The sequence below is a fragment of the Physella acuta genome, unplaced genomic scaffold (genome assembly GCF_028476545.2).
Source record: "Physella acuta isolate Inbredline_101_S28 unplaced genomic scaffold, ASM2847654v3 ptg001216l, whole genome shotgun sequence".
In the NCBI taxonomy this organism is placed as follows: Eukaryota; Metazoa; Mollusca; class Gastropoda; family Physidae; genus Physella; species Physella acuta.
Genome location: NW_026732733.1, coordinates 272,835 through 292,286, shown reverse-complemented (window position 1 = coordinate 292,286; position 19,452 = coordinate 272,835). Strand labels below are relative to the sequence as shown.

At 39.1% G+C, this 19,452-nt stretch overlaps 1 protein-coding gene across 1 annotated transcript; it reads right to left on the bottom strand.

The window, feature by feature from the left end:
• Positions 1 to 232: 232 nt before the first annotated feature.
• On the bottom strand, positions 233 to 17,404 carry LOC131957179 (putative ammonium transporter 1). Its single transcript, XM_059321906.1, has 13 exons — positions 17,020 to 17,404; positions 14,205 to 14,432; positions 13,550 to 13,639; positions 11,151 to 11,378; positions 9,278 to 9,384; positions 7,809 to 7,946; positions 6,268 to 6,434; positions 5,432 to 5,495; positions 4,274 to 4,412; positions 4,030 to 4,124; positions 2,843 to 2,969; positions 1,971 to 2,084; positions 233 to 1,086 (listed from the first exon to the last, which is right to left on the bottom strand). The coding sequence occupies exons 2-13, from the start codon at positions 14,371 to 14,373 to the stop codon at positions 767 to 769; spliced, it is 1,758 nt and encodes a 585-aa protein (XP_059177889.1). The 5' UTR covers positions 14,374 to 14,432; positions 17,020 to 17,404; the 3' UTR covers positions 233 to 766.
• Positions 17,405 to 19,452: the final 2,048 nt, after the last annotated feature.

The following is a 19,452-nucleotide window of genomic DNA, read 5'->3' as shown; positions in this document are numbered from 1 at the left end:
CTTTTTAAAAATTTGTGATTGTAAGGATGTTTTGAAAGAAGTCTGAGTTATCTGTTGCTTAAACTTACACCATCACACCAGACACTTAATAATTGCAAGGCTGAACTAAAGAAATTATTTATATAGTAGATTTTATACGATAGTCAAGTGCAGGTGTAGAAAATTGCCTGACATCTTGCATCACTTTGGCTACTATTACTAAAGCTAAATTAAGTATTACACCAGACAGATATAATTTGTAAAGTTTATTAATTATAAAAGACATGAAAATAATTTATAAATATAAATGCTTAAAGAAAATAAAATATTTAAAATCAACACAAAAAAGCAATTATATAAAATGCAAAAAAACATGAAATAGTGGTGTCTTCAAAACAAAATCTGGAATATAATCAACAGCACAAACATTACCCCAAACTAATTTCAGCCCTACTATGGGTAGTAACATGATATGTTGCCATCTTCAAGTCTGATGTATCCCATTATTTCCTTTGTACCAGGCAAGGAGCGGTACAATGGTTGGCGCCTATCGGTAAGGCAAGCCATAGCGGGTGGTGGCCAATGAAAAAACCTTATTCTGTATTAATTATACAACAGTTAACGTTCCCATTCATCTTATTCTCACGCATCTTTTTGTTTAAAAATAAAATTGTCATCTAGATTGGCCAGAACAAATTAGTCGCAGGTATGATCAAAAATTTTAATTGTATTTACGCTACTGCTTTAACAGTATAATTTGTAAACCATTTTGTAATCAAAACCCACATTAAACTTTGGTAGCTTCGATATCAATCGTGTGAGCTGAAATAACGTCCCCTAATTTACCCCCATCTCCTTTATTCTTTCCCTTTTTCCACAACAGCGGCATTAACTGCTTGACTTTATTCTTAGTTGAGAGATTAGCCTCCCCTTCTATGGACTCCAACTTCCGGATACGGACCTTGTCCAGGGACTGAAGGTCGTTGTCGTCGATAGGCTCCAGCTCAATGAAGGACGGTACAGTGTGGATACTTTGGATACCGTTGGCGTGCTTGTCCGATGGGTCATGGTGACCCTCGTACGTCACAAACACCTTATTAACGTAACCTGTTAGAGAAATTAAAATTTTCAGTGAAATTCGTTGTCTGCTTGCGTGTATCTTTATTGTCAGTGAAATATACGTCTTTTAAAGGGTATCTTTATTGTCAGTGAAATACACGTCTTTTAAAGGGTGTCTTTATTGTCAGTGAAATGCATGTCTTTTAGAGGGTATCTTCATTTTGAGAGAAAAATACGTCTTTCATGTGGGTATCTTCATTGTCAGTGAAATATACGTCGTGTGGTGTGGATCTTTATTGTTAGTAAAATACATGTATTTTAGGGGTTTTCTTTATTGTCAGTGGCGGATCTAAAGGGGGGGGGGGTGGTGACTGTGGGAACGTAGAGATGTGTGAAAGAAGGTGACTATATAGGGTGACTGGGGGGCGTAGAGGTGTTTGAAAGGGACACTGTATGAAGTTGACTGACTACAGAGGGTGACTGTGGGGGTGTAGAGATACCTGAAATAGACACTGTATGAAGGTGACTACAGAGGGTGATTGTGTGGGGAGGGATGAAAAATGTCTGAAATAGACACTGAAGGTGACAACAGAGGTTGACTGTGGGGACACTGTATGAAGGTGACTACAGAGGCTAAATGTGGGGACTTAGAAGTGTTTGAAAGAGATACTGAAGGTGACTACAAACAGTATTTCTTCCAGACTTTTTTCTCCGGGGTGGGGGGGGGGAACTTGAAATTTTCGGGGGGGGGGGGCGGTAGACTTTCTTCGGGGGGGGGGGGGGGAGGGGGCGGACACTATTAAAAGTATATATTTTCTATATAAATTATATAAATTTGATTTCTTTCGGGGGGGGGGGTAGAATTTTTCGCCCCCCCCCCCCCCCCCCCCCGAAGTGATTCCTGGAAGAAAACTCTACAAATGGTGACTTACCTTGCTCGATGGAGCTGGGGTTACCGTTGTCTCCGACAGCCATGATGTGCAGGTGACCGTAGCCGTAGGACTCAAGCGGGTAGGCGTTTTGGTGGTGTCTGGTGATATCTAGGCCTGGAATAGAAATAACACGGATCTTCTAGCGCATGGACATCATACTGTTTTATACATCGATACGGAGGAGTTGAGATGAACAATTATAGGGAAACAGACATTTGTGTTAACAAACTTTGTACTATGAAAATGTATTGAATATCATGTACGGCCATTTACAATGTTTATATCTATACAATGAATATATAGAATATATAGAATATATAGAATATATAGAATATATAGAATATATAGAATATATAGAATATATAGAATATATAGAATATATAGAATATATAGAATATATAGAATATATAGAATATATAGAATATATAGAATATATAGAATATATAGAATATATAGAATATATAGAATATATAGAATATATAGAATATATAGAATATATAGAATATATAGAATATATAGAATATATAGAATATATAGAATATATAGAATATATAGAATATATAGAATATATAGAATATATAGAATATATAGAATATATATTTATATATATATATATATATATATATATATATATATATATATATATATATATATATATATATATATATATATAGGGATAATTAAAAACGATATAATCAGTCAAATATATAAAGATATGGACATCGATAATATTTAACTTTTTCTGAGTATAAAAAATACGCCCTTGTTATCGGGATTTTTAATATAAGGATACTGACAGCAATGATCACTATGTTTATTTTAGTGTAACTAATCTTCATATTTTATTTTTTTCTATCGAGACGGTCACTCACCTTTCCTCTCGACCTCTTCAGAAACCCTGAAGATTCCCAAGAGTCTAAGGGCCCCGAACAAGAAGAACGTGAGAACCCCTGTCCACAGAACGATGGCACCAACACCTGCCAGCTGCCAGGCCAGCATCTGGTAAACAAACATGAACATTTTTAAAAGATGAACGCTTTATAATGATGAACATTTCATAACGGTGAACATTTTATAATGATGAACATTTTAAAAAGATGAACGTTTTATAACGATGAACATTTTATAATGATGAACATTTTATAACGATGAACATTTTAAAAAGATGAACGTTTTATAATGATGATGAACATTTTAAAAAGATGAACGTTTTATAATGATGATGAACATTTTAAAAAGATGAACATTTTATAACGATGAACATTTTAAAAAGATGAACGTTTTATAACGATGAACATTTTATAATGATGAACATTTTATAACGATGAACATTTTATAATGATGAACATTTTATAACGATGAACATTTTTAAAAGATGAACATTTTATAATGATCAACATTTTAAAAGATGAACGTTTTTTAACGATGAACATTTTATAATGAAGAACATTTTATAACGATGGACATTTTATAACGATGGTAATTTTTTAAAGATGAACATTTTAAAACGATGAACATTTTATAATGATGAACAAAGTAGTGACGGAATAATTTATGCTGTTAATTATGTGCCGTTGTTAAGTTTTTGTAAGTTTATTTTTTGTAAACTTGTAAACTTCCCTTTCGAACCAGACGGCAGGTGAAGTAGAGTTCGCCTGTTTCTATGACCTCGTTAAACGTCGTGTGGTCAGCTGCCTTTACTTTCCCTAACGTAAGTTACGTACCTTTAGACTTTAGAGTTAGGTGGACTCTGGGACGTGCTACAACTCAAGCAGTTTTCGCACATTTTCAGAGCCATAAAGTAAGTCATCCCCCCCCCCCCTTTTCTTCCGCACAAGATATGTCATAAAGTTAAACCTACCCCAAAAAATTCCACGTTCTTATTCTAAAGGTAAATTAAGATACATTGTATTCTTTTACATCACATTTTTCTACCCCCCCCCCCCCCCTCCTACACTTCCCCATCATCTATAACCTTACATCAGTCCCAAATTTTCACTAGTCCGTTTTACATGCGTGACTCCATTTATTGACAAATAGAATAATTCTATTGACTTACCGCCCCTGACTGTTTGTTCCATGCCAACACGATACCAGTATCGTACTTGAAGAAAGCCACACTTATAATGCCCCATGCACCGCCTCCAAAGTGAACTGTGGGTATTTTCAGAACAGAAATTCAACTTATTGATAGTTTTACCCGTTGTCAATTTGTAGTAAATTCTCAAATACAAAAGTAACAAGTAGAATATTAGTAAGAAAAAATAAGTTATTGATTTGATTTAATCAATACAGCAACTTACTTCCGACGGCGTTTAAAGGGTCATCGATCTTCAGTTTAAACAGAAGCTGTTCTATTCCCTTCATGAGAAAACTCGCCACCACGCCCACAATGGCGGCGCCCCATGGCCTCATTGAGTTACACCCCCCGCAAATGGCTACCTGGAGGTGACCACGCAAAAAGCTCATTAATTCAAATATAATTTCACACTTATTGAAAAGTTATAAGTCTGTTTCATTATTCGAACAGGTAATTCAGCTGGGCTCTGATTTAGTCAGTGTCAATAGTGATAGTGGCATCAGGGGCGTAGCGAGGTCGGGTGTCACCTGGTGCGGCACTTAATGGTGTCACCCCCCCCCCCCTCAGAGGCGTAGCGACATTTCCCGGGGACAAACTTTCAAACTTTCACTTTGCACCCCCCTCAAGTTTTTCTCTATATATTTTACTATTTTTTGCCTTGGTGTCACCCCCCCCCCTAAATGGTGTCAACCGGTTCGGTCCGCACCCCCCCTCTCGCTACGCCTCTGAGTGGCATTGATTATATGAATCATAGCTTGTAGGCGCGGTGAGTCAAGATTTGTTGTTGATATGTACTGTAAGGGGTGTTAGCCTGTGTATCGAATATTTTGAACACATTCACGTCAACGTATCAATACACTGTTATTTTCATGACAAATTTTTTCTCACAACAATTTACATAAACACATCACACACTGTTTCTTTCAGGCATCGCTACGGAGGGTGGTGATGAATAGGGGGGAGGGGGTGGTTGTACCTCTGCCCTTTCCCCACCCCCCCCCCTAGGACGAAATTAAAAAAAAACAATTTTATTTAGAAATAATATACTTATCCAATATACTTTAACCACCCTACCCACCCTGAGGAAAAATGTCTGAGAGAAACTCTGAACACAAACATACACACACATACGCACGCACGCACATACACACACACGCTTGAGCACATGCGCACACACACAAGCAACTATTCTCCCAACTACACACACTCTCACACACACTCTCACACACACTATCTCTCTCTCTTTCTCACACACACAGACGCGCACACGCACACGCTTGAACACATGCGCACACATACAAGCTACTAATCTCCCAGCTACACACACACTCTCACACACACAGCCACCCCCACAACTGTAAAATCGCGCACATGTCTTTACCATTGAAGCGAAGGCCCCGTTGATGACTGCATGAATGCTCCAGCTGTTTCCAAACAAACCAATTCTGTCGTGAGATACACATAAATACAATGTTTGTTAGTACTGAGTTAACCTGTACATTCAATAATTGGAAACAGTGACGTGGCGACGATAACTAGTTCCCCCACCCGGTTTGTTTTCCACTGCTGTTAACATAGTTTTTTTTTTCATAAACTATTTAGATGAACATCAAGAAACACACAATTTATCCATCTCAAGGTTGGTGGATCTTTCGCTATCCACACAACCTTTTCATATGTCGAGGTAAAAAATAAAACAACACCTTTCAAATCAGGTTTTGAAATAATAGACGCCTTTTTAAAAGTATATTTGGCAAATATTTTGGCAAATATTTAAAAAATTAGAACCCAATCAAAGAGATCCCTTTTGGTTGAAAATAGTTTTCGACGAAATATAAAAGATAATTTCTGTAAATATATATTGTAACCAGTATCAGAGTCCCCCACCCCGTTGGTTGGAAATATCAATACCCCTCATTTGCCCCCCCCCCCCCCCCTGCCGAAAGTTTCAAATCCTCCCAAACCGAGAGATAATGTCTTAAAGAAACACCACAAAGCAGTTTCTTCCAGGCATCCACAGCCCCCCCCCCCCCAACGATATGGAATTTATAAACATACACTTTTACTAGCCTTCTCTCCGAAGAATGTCGACCCCCCCCCGTATATATATATATATATATATATATCAAGTGCCCCCCCCCACCCCCGGAGAAAAAAAAGTCTGGAAGAAACACTGCCACAAAGTACAAAGACAATGACGTGGGTCATGCTACTGACCTGTGGGTGAAGAGCGAGACGAATCCCCCCACACTGGCAGCGATCAGCGTGTTGAAGACAGCCAGACTGATGGCAGAGGCGTCCCCGGGGTAGCTGATGTGGTGCTGGGCCCCCGCGTTCAGAGCCATGAACCCAAAGAGTAGAACAAAGACACCGATGGTGGCCAGCTGTGGATGGAGGGTGGGGGGGGGTGTGGCGGTTGATAAACATGATAAAAGCAGCAGAGCTAAATAACAATATGGACATACGACAGCGTATTCACCTGTATGTATTTAGTTGGTTTATTTTATTGGGTTAAACATAAACCCAAAACTCCACCAACCGATACACCCACCAACGCTCATCGCTCCCCACTCTACAGATTTATAGCAACAGTAACCCTTGATGTAGTCCACCCACACATCCCACACACTCCTCACTCACACACCCACACATCCACTCACATTCCCCCACCCCTAGACATACAGCATCAGAATGTCCCTTGATGTTGTTCACCCACACAATTACCCACACATCCACACGTACATTCACCCACCCACCCCTTCCTCCCACTTAATTTCCCCACACCTCCTCCCTAGACTTACAGCAACAGAGTACCCCATTGACGTAGTTCATCCACACACCCACTCACCCACACATCCCCCCAAAAATTCCCCACCCCACCACTTTCAGCAACAGAGTGCACCTTGATGTAGTTCACCTTCCCACCCTCACCCACACACACACCCACACATTTCCCCACACATCCCCTACCCCCACCACTTACAGCAACAGAGTGTCCTTTGATGTAGTCCACCTACACACCCCCACACACCCCCACACATCCCCTACCCCCACCACTTACAGCAACAGAGTGCACCTTGATGTAGTCCACCCACACACCCCCACACATCCCCACCCCACCACTTTCAGCAACAGAGTGCACCTTGATGTAGTTCACCTTCCCACCCTCACCCACACACACACCCACACATTTCCCCACACATCCCCTACCCCCACCACTTACAGCAACAGAGTGTCCTTTGATGTAGTCCACCTACACACCCCCACACACCCCCACACATCCCCTACCCCCACCACTTACAGCAACAGAGTGTCCTTTGATGTAGTTCACCCACACACCCCCACACACCCCCACACATCCCCCACCCCCACCACTTACAGCAACAGAGTGTCCTTTGATGTAGTTCACCCACACACCCCACACACCCCCACACATCCCCCACCCCCAGCACTTACAGCAACAGAGTGTCCTTTGATGTAGTTCACCCACCCACACACCCCCACACATCCCCCCATCACCACCACTTACAGCAACAGAGTGTCCTTTGATGTAGTTCACCCACCCACACACCCACACACCCCCACACATCCCCCCATCACCACCACTTACAGCAACAGAATGTCCTTTGATGTAGTTCACCCACCCACACACCCACACCCCCCACACATCCCCCCACCACCACCACTTACAGCAACAGAGTGTCCTTTGATGTAGTCCACCCACACACACCCACACATTCCCCACCCCCACCACTTACAGCAACAGAGTGTCCTTTGATGTAGTTCACCTTCCCCGTGTCCTTGTCAAACCTCCCAATGCGGGGTCCTATGATAATGGCAGCTACCAGCGCGGCTGTACCTCCAACTAAATGCACCACACCACTGCCACCAAAATCCTGAAACACCAGACACACAACCACATAGTCACAACATAACACAATTCTGTAACATAAGACAATCACATAGTCACAACATAATACTATTCTGTAACATAAGACACATAATCACATAGTCACAACATAATACAATTCTGTAACATAAAACAGACAATCACATAGTCACAACATAATACAATTCTGTAATATAAGACACACCATCACATAGACAAAACAGAATACAACGAGTCGACCCGCGGCGTAAAGCCGCTATTTAGTTGTTTTATTTTCTACTTTTCAGTAATTCATAATTTGTGAATTCGACAGTACCAATGCTGCCACTGAAAATATTTGCTTTAAAACACTATCAGATGGTCGTTAAGGACGATACCCCCTCCTTTCCCCCAACCCCTACCCCACTCACCCCCCCCATCCTCACTCCCCCCACCCAACCCCTCCTCCCCCCCCTTGAAAGCAAACTCCTCTTAGTTACCTCCCCCAAGTTTAAAATCGTTTCAAACTACATTATCTGCCCCTTATAGCCGTCACTAAACCCGGCTCTACGATTGTAAACATTTAGCGTGAACCACAGCTCACCAGACGTCCTAGAGAGGAAGAGAGGGGACTGCAAGGCGCGCTTACAGCTTGTTTTCTAACGTCTCCCAGAAGAAAATTATATATATATATATAGATATATAGATTCTTTAACAAGGATATATTTTCAATATTAATTCTATTCCGTTGAGGGGGGTGGGGTGGGGGGGGGGGTAGACGTGTTTCTGGAGGGGGGTGCTAAGAGATGCCAGATAGAATCACTGTTCGGCTCCTAGGTAGTTAAGTTTCGTTAGCTGGGGACAGAAACACACCTAGGAGAGAAAACTCGAATTGAAACAACTGCTAAAGATTGTTCTTGGATAAACATTGGCGATGAGGGCAGCTTTGTCAACACTTTATATCATAGGAGTAATTACCCTTTGATATTACAATTAAGAACGAAGATAAAGTTCAGCCATTATGAAATGAACACATATACTGTACACAAACCATTTTTGGTAGGAAAGAAATGTCTGTATATTCCCCCGATATAGACGTGCATATTGGCAAACAGTACACAAACAAGGAAAGAAATGTCTTTAACGAACGAGTATATCTACAAAACTTCTAAATTATTTGGAGTATCTATTTACTATCTGACAACGATTCTTCGAACACAGTATAAAGTAAATGAATATCCAGACTAGAATGTCCGTAATTCAGGTGTAATAGATATTATCAGTTAAATAATTAGATACTGTGTTTAAAATTTATGAGTTGGGGGACATTGAGTACCTATAGTTCATTTGATAGCTCACCTCATAATGAACTTTGACCAGTTTGCCATCAATGTTAAAGTTGTGTCCCTTGAAAAGCCAGCCCTGGTATGCCCAGCCCCAGTGGGTCACAACAGGGTAGATAAATCCTGAGGAATAAAGAACGCTAACTCTGAGATAATATCCAGGCAGGAAAAATTCGGCATCGTAGACTCTAAGGAAGTGGGCATTCTCTTACATTTGATATCAAAAGTACATAAATAATATATAGCAAACAATAAAAATAAAAATATTTTTATTTTAGATGGATCTCGTGAAACAAAATAAAATATTGTAAAGTAAGTAAACCATAAAGAGCTAAAAATTAATTAATATTTATAAATCTCGCCGACTCCTTAATATGCGATCGATGACTCCCATATGTTGAGTATTATATTCGTTATTAATCTTAGTGAAAAAAAAGAAGAAAAAAAAAGGAACAAAAAGTAATAATAATCTTTTTGGGCCTAATTTACCAAGCTAAAATAATTAATACTGTACAAATGGTCGTTAGAGGGGTAATACAACGGACCCTGGGGCGTACTGTATGAGAAACTTGAGTCACGTACGTTGATCACTTTCCGAGATCGTGACGAAGCACACACCTCCGCGACCGCCCCGATTTCAGGGACCTAACGGGGCAGCCCTGGTAGCCCCCGTTAGACTACAAGGAGCTTACGAACTACCGGGGAGGTTGGCTGATGCACCTGATTCAATTTGTGAACGACTATAATACCCAACTTATCCATAGTCTATCGCACTGTTTAAAAAGAACTTAGGCGCCATAGCGCCCACGGGAAAGCCCGGAGCGCCAAATAGTACCATACCGGATGATGCGCCTGATTCGATTTAGTAAACGACTATGATAACCAATTTTATCCATAACTTACAGCACTCTTTAAAACGAACGCCATCACATGATAGCCCGGGGCGCAAAAATCGGATCTCATGAAATGACTTGTGACGATGACCTTACACACACACACTCACACACACACACACGCTCGCACGCACGCACGCACACACACAAACACACTCAATTGTACAGATGGTAGGCGATGAACTCACACACGTCCACACACACACCCACACACCAGAACTCACCTGTAAGCACAAAACTGTACAGCAGGTAGGCGATGAACTCACACAAACCCACACACCCACATACACCCACACATCCACACACCTGAACTCACCTGTAAGCACAAAACTGTACAGCATGTAGGCGATGAACTCACACACACCCACACACCCACACCCACACACCCACACACCAGAATTCACCTGTAAGCACAAAACTGTACAGCAGGTAGGCGATGAACTCACACAAACCCACACACCCACACACCCACACACACCCACACACCCACACATCCACACATTCACACACCCACACACCCACACACACCCACACACCAGAACTCACCTGTAAGCACAAAACTGTACAGCAGGTAGGCGATGAACTCACACAAAACCACACACCCACACACCCACACACACACACACACCCACACATCCACACATTCACACACCCACACACCCACACACACCCACACATCCACACATTCACACACCCACACACCCACACACCCACACACCCACACACACCCACACATCCACACATTCACACACCCACACACCCACACACACCCACACATCCACACATTCACACACCCACACACCCACACACCCACACACCCACACACACACACACACCCACACATCCACACATTCACACACCCACACACCCACACACACCCACACATCCACACATTCACACACCCACACACCCACACACCCACACACCCACACACACCCACACATCCACACATTCACACACCCACACACCCACACACACCCACACACCAGAACTCACCTGTAAGCACAAAACTGTATAGCAGGTACGCGATGAACTCACACCTCTCCGTGACGGCCCCAGCCACGATGGTGGTGGCGGTGGAGGCGAACATGGCCTGGTAGAAAGCGAAGGCGATCTTCGAGTCGTCCAGCCCGGCCATGGCCCAGTTGGTCCAGCCAACAAACTCATTGCCGTAGCCAAAGGCCAGAGCAAAGCCAAACAGCCAGTAGGCAATGCCGGCGGCAACTGGAAGGTAATGGATATGTTTAGGTTAGACAGGTGATATGGAACATGATTGACATATACATAGACATACAGATACCGGCTGCAACTGGAAGGTAATGGGAAGTTTAGGTTAGAGAGGTGATATGGTAGAGATGACTGACATAGACATACATACACCCATGGCGAATGAAAGGTAAAATGATTATGTATGTGACACGTAACATGGTAGAGATGACTGACATAGACACTTAGATAACGGCTGAATCTGTAAGGTAACGGATATATTAACAAATGACATACGACAGATTATTGACTGAGAAAAATACAATTAGAATCCCTCAGTGACTGAAAGGTAACATGTTTATATGAGACCAGTGACATAGGACAAATAATTGGTATATACATAGACATACAGGTATCGGCGGCGACTGAAAGGTAACAGATATGTTTATTTTAGACAAATCACATTTGACATAATAATATGCTTGACGAAGACGTAGACAATTAGCTGAAAGGTAATAGATATGTTTAGATTAGACAGGTAATATGGTAGAGATGGCTGACATCGACAGACACGTGACACGGCAGAGATGATTAACATAGACGAAATAGAATAAATGTAAATTGACCAAATAGAATAAATGTAAATTGATCAAATAGAATAAATGTACATTGACCAAATAGAATAAATGTACATTGACCAAATAGAATAAATGTACATTGTCCAAATAGAATAAAGGAGCCGACCCGCGGCGTATCATACGCCGCTATTTAGTTGTTTTATTTTCTACTTTTCAGTAATTCATAATTTGTGAATTCGACAGTACCAATGCTGCCACTGAAAATATTTGCTTTAAATCACTAACCACCCCCCTTTCCCCCAACCCCTACCCTACCCTACCCTACACCCCCCCCCCCCCCCCCCCCCCCGTGAAAGCAGCCTCCTCTTAGTTACCTCCTGTAAGTTTAAAATCGTTTCAAACTAAATTATCTGACCCTAATAGCCGTCAACAAACCCGACTCTACAATTTGTAAACATTTACAGTGAACCACAGCTCACCAGATCATGTGGGGGTGGGGTGGGGGTGGTAGTGATAGTGATAGAAAGGAAGAGAGGGGACTGCAAGGCGCGCGCTTGCAGCTTGTTTTCTAACGGCTCCCAGAAGAGAATTATATATATAGATGTATATTGACCAAATAGAATAAATGTACATTGACCAAATAGAATAAATGTATATTGACCAAATAGAATAAATGTACATTGACCAAATAGAATAAATGTAAATTGACCAAATAGAATAAATGTACATTGACCAAATAGAATAAATGTAAATTGACCAAATAGAATAAATGTACATTGACCAAATAGAATAAATGTACATTGACAATTATATTCAATAGCCGGTATAAAGACATGGTGTAAAAGTGATGTAATTGAAAGTTAACAGACATATTTAAATAAGACAAGCGAGAAGGCATAGGTGATTTAAATAGACAAAGAGGAATTAATGTTTTTAGAAAGAGACAATTATATACCATTGAAAATTACAGGTGTAGCACGATGTAAGGGGTGAAGGGACAGATCACATTGAAAATCACAGGTGTAGAGATTTGTTAAATGGACAGATCACATTGAAAATCACAGGTGTTGAGATTTGTTAAATGGACAGATCACATTGAAAATCACAGGTGTTGAGATTTGTTAAATGGACAGATCACATTGAAAATCACAGGTGTAGAGATTTGTTAAATGGACAGATCACATTGAAAATCACAGGTGTTGAGATTTGTTAAATGGACAGATCACATTGAAAATCACAGGTGTTGAGATTTGTTAAATGGACAGATCACATTGAAAATCACAGGTGTAGAGATTTGTTAAATGGACAGATCACATTGAAAATCACAGGTGCTGAGATTTGTTAAATGGACAGATCACATTGAAAATCAGAGGTGTAGCAAGGTGTTAGGGGTGAAGGGACAGATCACATTGAAAATCACAGGTGTAGAGATTTGTTAAATGGACAGATCACATTGAAAATCACAGGTGCTGAGATTTGTTAAATGGACAGATCACATTGAAAATCAGAGGTGTAGCAAGGTGTTAGGGGTGAAGGGACAAATCACATTGAAAATCACAGGTGTCGAGATTTTTTAGGGATATGGGGACAAATCACATGCAGCGAACTTACGCGAGTCAAGAATGTTCTTGATCAAGATGTGTGTTGTGTTCTTTGTTCTCACACTCCCTGCTTCAATCAGACCAAAGCCTACGTCCATAACTGCGATCATGTCAAGACAATGAGAAGGTTACAAGGGAGGTAACAAAGTTTAAAGTACTTTAAAAAACATTAATTGAGTTATCTCCATTAACTTTTAATTTATATTTTTCAACAGATGACGTCGCTGTTAAATTTATTAATACTAATTAAAATTGTTTTCCCAAAAAACTTTTAATTGTGTTATCTCTAATTCACACATAGAAACATACATATAAATAGAAATTAATAATGCACACATACATAAATTGGAATTAAACACACATAATTTTGAACTAAACACACACACACGTACACAAACACAACATATATATATATATATATATATATATATATATATATATATATATATATATATATATATATATATATATATATATATATATATATATATATATACCTATACATATATATATATATATATATATATATATATATATATATATATATATATATATATATATACTTACATATATAAATATGTATGTGTGTGTATGTTTGTGTGTGTATATAATGTAAGTCTTCGAATAATAATAAAAGCTAGAGCCTTGAAAGTTTGAAGACGTACACACGATCATGATCCCAAAGACGAGCAGATACAGCTGGTCCGTGTAGTGTTTGGGTGTCAGCCCGTCATCCTCTCCCCCGTGGAGGGAGCTGTTGTGTTTGATGACTGTGAGATCCAGGAACGCTTTGGTTGTCAACTCAGACACGGTTTTAGCAGTGACGTTAGCCATGGCGACTAGAAGATTATGGGCAGCAGTAGATGGCAACGTGTAAGTAGAATACAAAATTCCTGCAACACAATAAATAATAAAACTGAACATTAGTTTTTTTGGTTTTTTTTCATATATAATCTAAGTAAGGGAGGCAACACCCATCATTTTTCACGACAATTCAGGTAGAATCATTTACCCAGTTACTTCCCGTATTTATTAAAAATAAGGAATATGCATACTCAATTAATTTTTATTTTTTTATTTATAAACTAAAGTGTATCATTAAAAAATAATGAAAAAAGATAAAAGTTTTCTAATACTCTTAAATGCCGAACTAATTTAATCTAAGATGCCGTCGTTACGCTTCGATGACCGCAGTTTTACATTCTTGAATTAGGTCGCATCCAAACATGCGTGACGGGGCGCAATGTAAACAACAAAAGATCGACAACCCAGGCAGTGAGATGGTAGTGACTCATTAGAGACACACGAGTGACTTCCCTTGTTAAGTGGGGCGGCAATGGAAAATGTGTGGAAAGCATGGGATCAATACCTTGTGGTAAAGGACAGGTTTTAAGTTACAAATACGGAATTTACTCTTCAAAAAAGGGTGGGGGGAAGGAAAGGAGTATCACTTTGTGATAATTTAGTAAAATTTTTGTGCCTAAATTTGGTCGAAAAAAAAACACGGACAGTCAAGTTCGAAAAGAGAATTTTACTTTACTTCCTCAGATCTTTCTTCTTCTTCTTCGTTCTTAATATTTTAGTGTTGAAGGGGATCGAGATTTATCTGCCAGTGGGTTTGAACTCGAGACTTTGTTCGAATTTATCAACCATGAGCTTTTGACCGACTCGACCACGCCTCCAACACAATTAAGCGTTACGTGTCAACTGGTTATGCGCCATTGAGGCCATTGACTCCGATTTCAGCCTGATTTTCTTTTTGGATTTGCTTCCATAGCCTTTGTCCAACCAAGAACAAACTACAAGGCAGCAGTTGTTTAATTTTGGAGTTGCCTCTCCTAGAAGAGTGGCTGTCCCCAGCTAACGAGCCTCATCTGCCCGGGGGTTCGAACTCGAGACTTTTCGGTTTAGCGACCATGAGCTTTACCGACTCGACCACGCCAACCCCTAGTTCCTCAGATAATTTTTACCATTGAACGAGTTGAAGCTAAAAAAAATGGGGGAGGGGGGGGGGAGAGATTGTGTTTGTGTATGTGGGGGTGTGTGGGTAGGGTGTAAGAACACAGACCCACAAAGCGAAAACATTTTGGAGTATGTTTATACTCCAAATGGTAAGGGATTGGAATGTGACCTACCCTTCCACCCCCACCCCCCACTATCACACCCCCATCACCACCGCCAATGAATCCACCGGAGTTTTATAAAAATGACACAGCATCATTTAAAAGCTTAAAGAAGACAATTAATGAGAAATCCACAATTAGTATTTTAAACCACTGTCACTTTTTAAATTCACCCCTCTCAAACCCCTCCGCTGCCCCCCCCCCCTCTCCCATACATCATCGATGATAAAAAAAATATAGAGCACTACAACAGGGGTATAAAACTTGTGTCCCAAACCCCAATTCATGTAGAGCACCATACGATAAAGATTTGAGAAACTAACTAAACTCGACTCACACGGGTTTAAAACTTGTGGCGCAAAAACCTAACTGATCTCCACACAAAAAGGGTATAAAATCAAACAAAACTATTTTTCCGTGGATATTTCAGGAGTAGTGGGGTCACAAGCTCGGGTATAACTTTTTTTAAATGGTGGGTCTTGTCAGGTCATTTATAAAATATTAAAAGACCCTTCTCTTTGAAATTATTGGCTTGGTGTCAGCCCTCACCTTAAGTGATGTACATCTGCGCTTAATGTTGAATTTTACACCATTTCATACACCCCCAGCCCCCTTTTTTTCAACCCCCGTTCTCGCTTCATGACGCAACTGTTATGGAGCAGTTGTAAACACTGATATGGAAGGACGTGGCCAAGAAGTAGATGGCTAGACTGCTAAACTGGAAGTCTCGAGTTCGAATGCGAGTTCAAGTCAGTAGAATGTCTCTGAGTCCACCCAGCTCTAATGAGTACCCAATTTACGTAAGGGGAAGTAACGGCGACTGGGAATAGTGCTGACCACAGTACATACGTTGAGATCAAGGAAACAGGCGAACTTCCCCCAAGGACCGTTAGGTTCGAAAAGGGACCTTTACTTTTATAACTACTGATGTGAGATATTTATTTTATATTTATATTTATAAAAAAAAATGGGGACGTCATAAATGGATGAACCCCTATCTGAGCTGTTGTAGTTCTGTATTCCTAAACAATGATATGCATGATTATACTAAATGTGCATATAAGCAACAACAGTGCGTGACTTCGAGTGTATAATTCTATGAGTGATAAAAGACTCTATTCTCAATAGAAAATAACAAAATCGAATGTTCTACCATAAGATGATTAAGGGTGGTACCTCACCCCGTTGTTCAGGGTTCGTAACTCGGTCGAACATCTTGTAAAATTCTAGTTGTGATTGCTGCTTAGTAATTAAGAAAGCAGAATAATTAAAATTCAATTTCTAATCTATTGATAGAACATCGATTTAAAAATAAATATAAGAAATTTTTTTTATGAAGAATTTAAAATTGTCTTACCTTGTGATTATTAGTGTAATAATTTTACGGGCTAAACTCTTTGACAGTATATAAAAACAACTAGTACTACAATGTTATTGAGTGAAAATCCTCTTCAAAAAACTATCGTTGATTCCGATCTTTCGAAAGTTTTTAGTATAGAAGTTTGATCTTTTGATCTTTGATCTTTTTCTTGAAACGTACAATGGCAGGATGCTGATGAGATTGCTCTTGTAATCTCATCAGCAGTACAAAGACGGGGGCAGAACAGATCAAACTTCCTTGCATAGCGATAGACCGGCCAGGTCAGGAATCAAACGTCTGCTGGTTCATCAAAAACTGCGTCGTCTTAAAGAGAGCAATAAACGGAACAAAATTGGAATTAAAATTAAACACGGGTGGAATATTGTAACGAAATGTTAAAAAATGGTATCGTGGACTATATATATATTGACAGGACAAGGCACCCATTAGTGACAGGGGGCGTCACTGCTTTCAGCCCCTGAGCTGAATGGTGCATTACACACCCCTGGTCACTCGTGGAAGCTAACTCGTACGGGAGTTTGGAATGTTATTCTGGTTCAAATTTTATGGCAGAATGATTTTCGTTGTCACAACAGTGGGATGGGGGGGGGGTGTTAAAGGGCTATTTAAATTAGATATATTTACAACCAGACTTCACATTCTATCTAAAAATATTCTAAGCATTATTATTTTTAAATTATAAAGCCAGCATATATATATATATATATATATATATATATATATATATATATATATATATATATATGTATAAATATATATATATATGTTTATATATATAAAACTCGGTTGTATTTTTTGTTATATTTCGGCTAGTTTCTCATCTATTAATGATTCTTCATTAGACGCCGATGTTAGTTCTATTCTTACTATTCTTGACCCACGAAGGTAAAACACAGGAAACTACGTGATGTAACTTAGCACTTTAAGCGAAGAAGGGTTTCTTTTAGGTCACGGTTATACAAGATGCAACCACACGAAACTGGTTTTCAACACGTCCCAACCTACTCAGGAACAGTAACTCGTATTTACATTTTTGTCTTGTCTTGTTTGTCACCCGTCTAGCCTCCCCTTTCTGTATCTTAGATTAGTAATAAAACTGGTATTTAAAAACAACTTAAAATAAAAAACTTTAACATTGACAAAGATGAACATAAAGCATCTACTTTTTCTGTTATATCTAAAGAAAGTTTTAACATTTTTTATTTAATTTTCAAAGCATTTGGAAACATTTTATTATTTATGGGTTTTATTCGTGTTTTATTTTCTACGCGTCATTATCTTTTGTTCTACTGAATTATAATTATAAATCGATATTTAAACATAAAATCAATAAGTAACATATCCTTTCTTTCCAGTTCGATCGTTTTTAATCAGGCCAATACACCATACGAATACAAATTGTTTGTTTTAAAAACCAATCAGTAGATCATGATGAAAATGATCAACACCTATGTTCGTATTGGCTCTAAGAATTGTAAACATCGTTCATGAACTCCAACTCACCTTACTAATATAGTGATTAATGCTACCTAGATATTGCCCTTTTGTTGTTCAATAGAGTAAACATTAACTACATTTTTAAAGGCCAATTTTTATGAACAACTAAACTGAAAATTATACATTCCTGCATTGTAATTGCATTTATTTAAAATATTTTGAAAAAAATAATTGCTGTATGATAGAAGGGTCAAAATTGAGTTACAATATTTGATTATAGACCCACAAACAGACACACAAACGTATAATGGTATAAGAAAAATCTCGCTTGTATGTTCATATATGATATTTATATAGTTAAATCATTCATTACATTTGTATTGGAAAGTGAACGTATATCAAATTAGAACAGGCTAATTCGGGTTTGACCCAGTCAACCATGGAATCACTCTAGCGTGAATCTGATGTAATACAGGACAACACAGTAGTCACGTGTCACACACCGCTGTACGGGTGTCACGTGTCAAGAGCAGACAAACAGTGCCAGGGGCGATGACTAAAAGACTCCCCCCCCCGTACCTCGTGGTGTCACTCGTGCGAGGAATCGTGTCACGTCTGTCAACAACTTGTTGCGGTCGTATGGGGGTCACGTGGTATTGTTTACTACATACACATAGTGTTCCTTCCTGTCTTTCATCTGTTGTAGACACATGCACATACATACTTGTGTATAAATGTATATATCTATGTCAATATATATATCTATGTCAATATATATATATATATATATATATATATATATATATATATATATATATATATATATATATATATATATATATATATATATATATTCGTTATGCATATTTTCTTTTTTATGTTATTATATTTCATTATATTTTATTTGTATAAAATGAATATATATATATATATATATATATATATATATATATATATATATATATATATATA

What these genes read in the sequence shown, in the direction of transcription:
- LOC131957179 (XM_059321906.1), bottom strand. Translation starts at nt 14,373, where the DNA reads ATGGCTAACGTCACTGCTAAAACCGTGTCTGAGTTGACAACCAAAGCG. An exon ending in CTTTGGGATCATGATCGTGT is followed by an intron (nt 13,640 to 14,204) that starts GTACGTCTTCAA and finishes ACATGATCGCAG; the next exon opens with TTATGGACGTAGGCTTTGGT. An exon ending in CAAGAACATTCTTGACTCGC is followed by an intron (nt 11,379 to 13,549) that starts GTAAGTTCGCTG and finishes ATTACCTTCCAG; the next exon opens with TTGCCGCCGGCATTGCCTAC.